Raw genomic sequence first — 11,134 nt, 5'->3', positions numbered from 1 at the left:
CCCTTCCTTCCTTCCTTCCTTCTTTCCTTCCCTCTCTCCCTCCCTCCTTCCCTCCTTCCTTCCTTCCTTCCCTTGTCCCTCCCTCCCTCCCTTCCTTCCTTTTTCTGACAGAGTCTTGCTCTGTAGCCCAGGCTGGAGTGCAGTGGCACAATCTCAGCTCACTGCAGCCTCTGCCTTTTGGGTTCAAACGATTCTCCTTGAGTAGGTGGGACTACAGGCACATACCACCATGCCCAGCTAATTTTTGTATTTTCAGTAGAAAAAAGGTCTCATCATGTTGGCCAGGCTGGTCTTGAACTCTTGGCCTCAAATGATCTGCCAGCTTCAGCCTCCCAAAGTGCTGGGAGTACAGGCGTGAGCCCCCATGCCCAGCCCCTTTGATGTTATTTACTCTTAAGACCAAACTATAATTTCCTAATATTCTAGGAATATTAAATAATCTTAACTCCTTCTAAAGGACATCTTTCTTGCCACAACAGCACTTTTATAAGTGGCCTGTCTCCTTTGACAAGGCTTAACTGGTGAGTGGTAAAGTTCTCTGGTTTCCATGAAAAAGTGAACCAGTCAGAGCCCTGCATGGGCAGGAAGAGCTTTTGCTCCTTGTCAGAATCAGAAGTGAACTCTAAGCATCAGAATGACTCAGCCCGTGGTTTTCTGAAACATGGTCAGATTCATTCAAATAATAATTTTTAATCAAATTACTTATTTTATTATTTCTACCTTATGCTAACAAAGGAGTCATGCTTCTATCAAGAAGGACTGTGCTGGCTCACTTTATTGACTGAAAGTCACAACAGGACTGTTCTGTAATATCAGCCTGTCTTGTTTGTAAACAAAAGCTCACAAGTCTATCTTGGCAGATTACAAGTCCTAAGTATCTCTTTAGGTAGCTTCTTTAACTGGCTTGGGTAGATGCAACAGTTACTGTACCTGGTTCTGAAAGCTAAGTAAGGTTCTAGTTATTGTGAAACATGCTTACAGTAGTTCTCCTTTATCCATGGCTATGCTTTCCAAGATTTCAGTTACCTGCAGTCAACCACAGTCCAAAAAAATTAAATGGAAAATTCCAGAAATGATTCAGAAGTGTTAAGTTACATACTGTTCTGAGTAGAAGGATGAAATCTCATGCTGTCCCACTCTGTCCTTCCCCTTGGAATGTGAATCCCTTTGTCCAGCAGGGCCATGCTGTCTATACTCCCTGCCCCGTGGTCAGTCACTTAGTAGCTGTCTCAGTTGCAGTAGCTGTCTTAGTAGCTGTCTCACTGCATTAGTAGCTGTCTCACTGCAGTATTGCAGTGCTGTGTTCAAGTCACTCTTATTTTACTTTCTAATGGCTCCAAGTGAAAGAGTAGTGATGCTGGCAATTTGAATATGCCAGAGAGCAGCCACAAAATGCTTCCTTTAAGTTAATGGTAACAGTTCTCAATTTTATCAATAAGGAAAGAAAAAAATGTACACCGAGGTTGCTAAGATCTAAGGTAAGAGCAACTCTTCTATCTGTGTAATTGTAAAGAAGGAAAAAGAAATTCACACACAGTGTACACAGGGTTCAGTGCTATCTGAGGTTTTAGCATCTACTGGGAGTCTTAGAACATGTCCCCCAAGGCTAAGGCAGTACTACTGTATTTAGAGAGTGACTCAGATGGTAGTCAATAAAAAGGTGTAGGTAATAAATGAGCATGATTTAGACGCGTAGCTGCCACGTACATGAGGGATTGAGAGAAAAGGGGCTGTGCAATTTTGGGCAGGACCTAGTAGTAAAGCTCAAAATCCATCTTGAAGTAGTGTAATAAAATCCTAGACTTAGGTACTTGGCCTCACAGACCTGGGGTCTCCGCTTCACACTGAGGAATTCACAATGATCAGATATGGAGAGAACGTTTCTGGTCCTCTCCTCTGTGTTCTGAGATGAGAGGGGAAAGAAGACCAAGTTTAAGGGGCATAAACCTTTGGAAGGAGTCCTCCTGCTACTTTTTTATTTTCTAATTTTGTTAAGGACAGTTGACCAGCAAAGACAAGTGCAGCATCTTAAGGTGATAGCCCCAGAACCTCACCCCAGAGATGATGCTCTCTGGGTTGTCCCAGACTTCCTGGAAACGGCTATATAGACTTTATATTCTCTGTCAGATAACATTTCCTGATCACTGAGGCTGCTCAATGTTCATCATGCCCTATTAAAACATTATTTCAAGTTTAGGAAGGGAAGTAGAAAGAGCCCAAAGAATAAAGAGTGAAACCCCTAAAACAGCAATATTGACAAAAACATCTCTAGGAGTTTGCTTGAAATTATAATTATCCAACTGCTGACTTTCTCCTCCAGTGTCCATGTCCTTAGGCATCAAATCAGAGCTAGAAATACATTCTTAATTATCAGTTTCCTGGAAAAGAATGGTTTCTTGAGAATGCATTTGTAAAGGCGATGTCTACAGCCTTTGGAGATTCTGCACAGCCAGGCTGTACCTGCATCTGGTAGAAACAGAGAGGCTCTGACTGAGCACATGGTCAACACCATGCCCCACCAGTGTCTGGCCAGGAGTGCTACTTGTGGGTCAGTCACTGAGAACCAGCCATCTGGTCTTTTCTCAGTCAGAATTAAAAGGAAATTGGAGCAATTGGAACAGTAATATTAAAACTATAGCAACCAAACAAAACCACTCCAATTTTTATGTCATGGACTGGGTCAAATATGTATTCTTTTGGAGCAAGTCAATGTTTCCTTCACTCAGTCTGGCAGCTAGCATTCTCTGAGTGGCTGTTTACCTGATGTTTCTTCCTCCTCCTCGGATTCCTCCTCTTCCTCTCCGTCCTCCTCTGACTCCTCGCTGTCTTTCCCAAGATCACCCTTTTGGGCTTTTTCAGAGTAGCCCTCGGGCTTCTCCTCCCCAGGCTCAGCCAACTTCCTCACCTCCGGCTTCTCCCGCTTGGCGGTCAGGTGCATCATGGTGAGGTCCGGGAGGCTTCCTTCCGGGTGGGCCAGTCTGTTGGCAGAGAGCAGCTGAGTCAGAAGAGGAAAGGGTGTTGGGAGAGATTTGAGTGAGGGGCAAGTAAAAGGAGGATAAACACGAATGAAATCAGTGCATGTACAAAGACCTCACAAGGTGGGGTGTTAGTGTTTTGTCACTTTCTTGTTGGTTTGTTTGTTTTAAGTTCTTTCTAAAAACAAACTGTAAACTCGGTTAGGTTTTGTTAGCTTTTCTAATTCAGGTTCTAGTGATTAGTTGGTAATGAAAGCTATCGACACCTAAACTTGACATTTTTCCCGGAGGAGAAAATGGTCAGAGTTTAGGGTGTAGAAGCATGAAATGGCATCATGTAGAGCAAGCATTTCATGGCTTCACAGGGGGACTTACTCATTTTGGTGGATTGGTAATTTTTTCTTGATGCTGCTCAAAGTAATTGAAATAGAAAGGAAAAAAAGGAGATGAGAACAGAAGAATTATAAGGAATGTCAGAGATCACATATCATGCTACATATCATCCACTATTGCATTCCTGTATGCCTGTTGCAGTAACGCCCTAGTGCCAAATGCATTCCAGGGTGGCATCAACAGCGTGCTTTGCTTTGAACCCTAGGCTTGGCAACTGATCCGAGAGTGGACAGGATTGCAGGTTTGTAAAGGAGAGAGCATACTGAGACCGCTGAGGCAATTATATCATGCTTTTTTAGTAACGCAACAAACCATCTTGCAAGAATCAAGTAATTTACATATTTGTAAGTTTTTAAACATTTCTTAAAGAACGTGTGCTTTTAGTCAACCTTTGTGTAGACGAATCCCACTCTGCCAGCTAAGGCATATGCCATGGAAGCTAAATGTTTTCAGGAGTGACACGTCTGCATCATGTCCCCACGTGAGAGTTACTGATGCGAACTGTTGATTGGCAGCATGGGAAGACTGTGTGAGATCCTGAACCAGAGAAAGAATGCAGGGAGAGGGAGCTTCCAGTGAGCGCACTCAGCAGCCGGGGATGCTACAGTTTATTTCTTAGTGGACCATAACAAGTCCTTTCCTTCTCCTACATTTTTTAAGAGCATACCTTTTTATTCATACTCAAATTAATGTTTTAAAGAATTTGTGGGCAATAAAGTCTATATAAAGAAAAAGCCTAGTAGACATACTGATAGTCTTCTCTATTTATCACAGTTAATCCAGAAATTTTTAGCAGGGTTCTAACAAGATGGACAATAAATAATATTATTCTATCTGGATAATTGTAGGCTCTGAGTAAACTATTTAACTTTGTGAAAGTTAATTAATTTTCTACCAAATGAGGCTTGGTTAGATAAAATGCAGGTTTACTTTCAACTTATTGATTTGATATTTGTAAACATGCCTATCATTTTGGTTAATGGTTGCAAGGAATCCACACTGTCCCTACACTTTTACATTATCATTCAAACAATTCCCTTGCACAGGATGTCCAGCAGGTAAACGACAGTATGCCAGAAACAGATTGTTAATTTAACGGAGACAGAGAATCTGAGGAGAGTTCTACATTGGTGGAAGGAGTTACACTGACATACTACTTCCTTATTTTCCTAAGCTAGTCAATTCATCCTCTCGACTTTGGAGAAGTTAGCTAGTCTTAAAATTGCAACCCATCTCTTCTACACCAGTGCCACACACCAAATCGCAGGGAACACATTTGCTGTTCCTGCTTTGTCAGGACTCTCCATGTGAAATGTTATTAAATGTGGAAGTGATCGGCTGCTGCACAGTCGTCAGTATGTATTTGTTCTCTTCAGGGATGCATTTTATAAATGAAAAGATACCTTTATTAAGACAGGGACTTTGGTGGTTTCAGTGTGGAGGTGTGACCACCTCAGAGTGAATCTTAAAGGTCTGCATTGACACTGCTGCAACCTCATATGACAAGAAAAATACGTTCGAACAATTACTGCTATTAACAGAGTGAAACTCAAAGAGGGGAGGCTGTTTCTGCAGCTGCTACTACAGCTACACAGCAGATGTCCTCAAGCAACGATGCCCTCAAACTGCCAGGCCGCAAGCAGGGCGCATCGAGGAGAGATCGTTCAGTGAAAGAATCGGAGGAAGACACTGGAGTAAGCCTTCTGGAAGCAGGTCCACAAGGCTGATTTCTAGAAACTTGGAATGGGACAAGATGCAGCTGGGGACAAATGAGAAGGGAATTCTGCATCTAACACAGGTCGTTCCCTCTGACCTTAGAGGCACAAACCCCAGACCCTCTCTGGTGCAGTTTAACCTCATGAGCTTGTGATGGACGACAAAGAAAAAAAGAAATTACGTATCAGGCTGTCATTTACTAGTCTAGGAGTTTATTAGCTATCTTGAGAAATTTCAGAGAATTGTACCTTGTATTATAAAAAACTGTGTGCATAAAACATAGATAAAAAATATTTTAAAAATGAATAAAGCGTACTGTTTCAAAAAGACACGTGTGAATCCTTTTACTTTTCTCTCTCTCTTTTTCTCATTTTTATCATAACATTGATCTTAGAGGACATAGAGAAGAATGTTAAAAGAAAACTAACCAGAAAACTAACTAGCTAGGTGAGATGGCAAAGCTATGTAACCTATTCTTCTTTATGATTATTAATTTATTTTTTATTATACTTTATGTTCTAGGGTACATGTGCACAACGTGCAGGTTTGTTACATATGTATACATGTGCCATGTTGGTGTGCTGCATCTATTAACTTGTCATTTACATTAGGTATATCTCCTAATGCAATTCCTCCCCACTCCCCACACCCCATGAGAGGCCCCAGTGTATGATGTTCCCCTTCCTGTGTCCAAGTGATCTCATTGTATGTAACCTATCTTTAAGTCTCAGTTAGCTGAAATAATAGTGCCTATTTATAGGAGGTTGTAAAAATTAAGGTGGTTTCTGTTAAGCATTTAACACAGTGATTAATTACACAGGAAACATTTTAAAGTAAGGAGCCATCTTCTAATGGTAGATTTTAATATATTACGGTTTGATAATCTGCATCATAAACTCATTCTAAAGAAAAAGCAGAATTAGAAACGTGCTTTTGTAAGAGCCTACACAATGATGGATGATAGGGAAAGTATTAAACTTAGACTATAATTCTGTCATCAGCACCTTCTTTAACAGAACTCAGCTATTTTATAGAAGGCCATTCAGAAGATAATAAAAAGGGCAAACATTTCTTCGTGGGGAATCTGTTTCCCAGTGGTCTCAGGGTTCTGTTTACTGGGCTTTCTCTGTGTGATCTCAACTACTGCATCCCCTGAGGAATGGGGCTCCGGCAGAGGTGATTCTGCACAAATGCAAGCTTCCGAGGCAGACCCAGCTGTGGTTGCTAGAAGCAACAGCTGTATGGACTCTCTGGGAAAGCCTGTGTATTTTAATTCAGCTTTTTTTTCCCTTCCTAGCAAATAAAAAGAAAATGGATCTTGATTTTCCAAAACCAAAATTTAAAAACCCACTCTAGTAAAAATACTCCCGGAAACTTCAGGCTAAGGAACTTATAAGACTTGCAATTCTTTACTGAACATCAGGTGCAAATTACCTAATGGTCATATGAAGGATTTTGACTTTGGGACTCCAAATAGTAAGTGTGATGATGAACAGGATTCTCGGAGAAGCCCCCTCCTCCGCTGCCTTCAGTCAGGCTGCTTTGGATGTCTTTCTCCACAGGCAGTGCATTTCTTCTCGTGGGGTTCTCTTTCACATTACTGGTAACTGTGTCTCCTTGCCCTTATTTGGGCTCTGAGCTCTAACCTTCTCACCGACCATTAAACAAAATGGCTCTCTCCTTTCATGTTCTAACAAAGCAGATGACAAGTATCTGTTTGTGTCTTCACTCACTCTTTACACTTCCACAGCTTTGTGCAGCTCCCAAGGTGTGTGTTTCTCCATTTGTGACTCCGTCATTTTATTCTAAGTATAGGTTCTGGGGCCTTTCCCCTTGAAGACAGAATCCAGTCCTGCTCTACTCATCACCCTTACAAAATGCAGTACTGTGCTTGGGGTACACTGTTATTCACTGAATCTTGGGTGAAGAAATTTTATGCACTGGAGTTACATCCTTATTTGAAACAGAAGACACAAATTACGTGACAGGGACGCTCAAGGAGGGTCAATTCTGTACAAGGACCTGACTTTGAAAAGCTACATAGTAAACTACTTTCCATTAAAGAAAATGGAAATTCTAGCATTGTCAAATCTCCTTAGTCTCAGCATCGTTTGTTTTTATGATTCTAATTTGGAATATGCGGGAATGTAAACTGCACTGACACTGTTATCATTAGACTGTTAGCGGAAAGGTGACTTGCACCTGTGCAGTGTTTAATACAAATAACATTTAAAGTCAAATAACGTTTAAGATATATTATTATCTAGATCTCAAAAGCACTTTTAGAAGATTGTATTCACATAGAAGCATTTGATTTGTGAATTTAATATTACATCTTTTATTTATTTATTTATTTATTTTGAGACGGAGTCTTGCTCTCTTGCCCAGGCTAGATTGCTGCATTGGCGTGATCTCGGCTCACTGCAGACTCAGCCTCCCGGGTTCAAGCAATTCTCCTGCCTCAGCCTCCCGAGTAGCTGGGATTACAGGTGCCCACCACCATACCCGGCTAATTTTTGTATTTTTTAGTAGAGACGGGGTTTCACCATCTTGGCCAGGCAGGTCTTGAACTCCTGACCTCATGATCCACCTGCCTCAGCCTCCCAAAGTGCTGGGATTACAGGCATCAGCCACTGTGTCTGGCCTGAATGTTACATCTTAATTATGTGTGTTGGTAAAATGTACACTGTTTACTAGGTCAGTTGCAACTTAACCACAATTATCCATATTTTAAAAATGTTATCAAAGTGACCTACTGTCCTCAACACACTATCCTACCTTACAACTTGTAAAGTCATGTCTAAATTTTAATCAACTCTTAAGTTGAATTGTAGGTGTGCTCCCTCTTTCAGCCCAGAACTAACATTTATAAACATTTTATTCTCCTTATAAAACAGCATTGAACATAAAGAAATAAATTATGCTAGAAAGCAAGCTTATACACTTCATTAAAGGATTCACTCTGTCATTCTAATGGTAATCAGCCCCATTCAACACTACCTACAGCATTTCAGAAGCACATGTTATAAAATGAGAGACAGGCTTGTTTGATAACATTTCCTTTCAGGCACAGCTCTGGCTACTCTTTTTTTTTTTTTTTTTTTTTTTCCCGAGACGGAGTCTCACTCTGTCGCCCAGGCTGGAGTGCAGTGGTGCCATCTCTGCTTACTGCAAGCTTCACCTCCCGGGTTCATGCCATTCTCCTGCCTCAGCCTCCCAGGTAGCTGGGACTACAGGTGCCCGCCACCACGCCCAGCTAATTGTTTGCATATTTAGTAGAGATGGGGTTTCACCGTGTTAGCCAGGATGGTCTCGATCTCCTGACCTTGAGATCTGCCCGCCTTGGCCTCCCAAAGTGCTGGGATTACAGGTGTGAGCCACCGCGCCTGGCCTCTGGCTGCTCTTAACATGTTAATATTCACACAAAAACATGAGAGTTCACTGGAAAGAAGGTAAAGATGGAATATTGCAAGTTTTTAGTCATTTGGGGTGACTTTGAACTTTGATACTTCTAAGAAGTCCTGAGAGAACTCGCTGGCCTTGTGGCTTGGGGTAAGGGGCATAAGCTCCCATTCATGATATAAGTCTGGTCCTTTGGGATCAAAAGTCATACCAGTTGCTGCCAAGGGAGCCCATCAAACCAACTCTTGCCCTCTTATGGGTCTCAGCCTTCTCTTTACAAAGCAAACGTTAAATGCTTCATAAGAAACACAGAGAAAAAGAGAGTGAGGAGTTCCTTATGTTTGGAGAGATGGGATTTACAGTATTGCTCAGGATTTCTAGCTAGAGTCTGTTTCTTACTTCTCTACCTATCAGTTGAAAAACCTGATGTTGATGTTTCTCTCTCAGGTTGTCAAAAACCAGCCCCCAAGAAACCTGGCAGGCCTCGTTCATTCTTCCTCCCTCAGCAATCCACACAGTGACTCTCTGCTTTTCATACTTTGTTAGAAATTCTGCCTCTTAGGGTTTGTGATTTGGTTGTCTGCCTGAGGATTTTACCTATAAGAAAAGCGAATGGGGTAGAAAACCAACAAATCTTTTGAAGAATTATTTTGTTAATTGGATTTATTGCAAGACATATTTCTCTAGATAATAAAGCTAGATATAAATTACTAGCCTTATTACTAATGGCATGCAGTTACAAGAGTGAATACTTGAATTCACCTACTTAGTAAAGTAAAATAGTTTAGTAAGTTAGTTCCCAAAGGATAACTCTGGAGGATAACCCATTGCACAACATTTATCCAAACTTGCTTTTTATTTTGCATGGACATTATGTGTTTTATCTCCCCAGCTAGGTGATATGCATTTTAAGGAAAGTCCATGTCTCAGTGCCATCTTGGTGCCTTTTGTGCTGTGCAAACACATGAAATCTGGTGATGTAAAATATCCCTCTTCAATAATATGTTGATCTTTCAAGTAGAGATATATTTGAAGAAAGTGATGTTTTTAAAACCATATATTGTGACTACTTTCATTTCATTTAGGAAATGTCTATCGAATATCACTTCATGGGTAAGGCACTGGGGTCGGTGACATGGGGACATCTTGGTGAATCGTAGAGGGAGTCCGGATCTGAGGAGGTTATGCCCCTACTCTAGCAAGGCAGATAAGACAAGCAGGCAGGAGATCAGACAGAGGACTGGAAGGCAGATGTCAGGATAGCATCAGTGATGGAGTGCTATGGGGGTTCAGAGGGAAGGTGGATTACTCTTAGCAGGAATATTGGCATTTATGGGAGGGTTTGTGGAGGAGGTGGTTCTTGAGCTGAGCTCTCGGTTATGTGTTCAAGAGGGAGAGGTGTTCTCAGGCAAGCCTTGCACTAGTTCCACCAAAGAACAGAATGAATGGGACATAAGTTTGAACCAAGGCCAAAGGCTGAGCACCAGCTGAAGACCCTCAACAGCCTCCACATCCACTTGGTGGTACCATTCGGTACAGACACCAATTGGTTTGGTTTGCAAAATACATCCATGAGCATACCTGAAGACCACTGTCCACTATCTGACAACACGATTTTTCATGTATAAAGCAGTTAAGAGTTTAACACAGCAAGAAACAGTTTTGAACAAAAATAAGAGAGAAAACATTGAAGTACCCACCTATTTATTATTAGATATACGCGACCATTGACTTTGGCATGGCTACGAGGTGGCAGACGGAAGCACAGGGATGCAACGAGGAGACAGGTTGGAGAGAGAGAGAGGAGATTGTTAGACAGAGACGAACGAAGTGGACTCCCTTAAGCTTCCTAGCATTAGGTGTAGCCACCCTCACAGGCTTCATGCCTTAAAGAAGAGTCTAGACAGCAAGATTCAGTAGCAACATTAAATCAGACAATGTTCAGGAAAAATGCTAGACGATAACAAGCCTCTCCCTTCTTCTCATCCCTTCCCATCTCACACACTTTATTACAAATTTGTAATGTTTAAATTTTTTAAGGTACTTCTTCTTTTTTTTTTTTTTGTTGCAGAGTCTTGCTCTGTCACCCAGACTGGAGTGCAGTGATGTATCTTAGCTCACGGCAGCCTCTGCCTCCTGGGTTCAAGTGATTCTCCTGCCTCAGCCTCCCAAGTAGCTGGGATTGCAGATGTATGCCATCATACCTGGCTAATTTTTGTATTTTTAGTAGAGATGGGGTTTTACCATCTCTTGGCCTAGTTGGTCTCAAACTCCTGACTGCAAGTGATCCACCTGCCTCAGCTTCCCAAATTGCTGGGATTACAGGCATGAGCCGCAGTGCCTGGCCTCAAGGTACATTTTATGAAATAAAATATAATTTAAAAAATTAATTTTTGCTGCTACTGCAGGAAAAAAAAGGATCCTACTCAGTGGTCACATTCAACATGCTGTTTTCTAAGGTTTTTCTAAAACTATAGTTAAAAAAAGTCATTTCATTTTTCTATGCATAATAATATTTTCTAAAACAAACCATGCACAAATTAAAGAGATATGAAAGTAATGAATATGGCCAGGTGTGCTGACTCACTCCTGTAATCCCACCACTTTGGGAAGTTGAGGCGGGCGGATCATGAGGTAAGGAGTTTGAG

General features: G+C 41.4%; 1 protein-coding gene across 1 annotated transcript in view; it reads right to left on the bottom strand.

Moving 5' to 3' along the window:
• The window catches only part of PIEZO2 (piezo-type mechanosensitive ion channel component 2), a 478,725-nt gene that overhangs the window by 103,971 nt on the left and 363,620 nt on the right, over positions 1 to 11,134 (bottom strand). The window contains exon 18 of the mRNA XM_011983927.1: positions 2,761 to 2,978. Within this exon, the coding sequence (XP_011839317.1) occupies positions 2,761 to 2,978 (218 nt within the window). The remainder of the gene's footprint in view (positions 1 to 2,760; positions 2,979 to 11,134) is intronic.

Source organism: Mandrillus leucophaeus, unplaced genomic scaffold, assembly GCF_000951045.1.
Source record: "Mandrillus leucophaeus isolate KB7577 unplaced genomic scaffold, Mleu.le_1.0 Scaffold257, whole genome shotgun sequence".
In the NCBI taxonomy this organism is placed as follows: domain Eukaryota; kingdom Metazoa; phylum Chordata; class Mammalia; order Primates; family Cercopithecidae; genus Mandrillus; species Mandrillus leucophaeus.
This window is presented reverse-complemented; position numbering and strand designations above follow the sequence as displayed.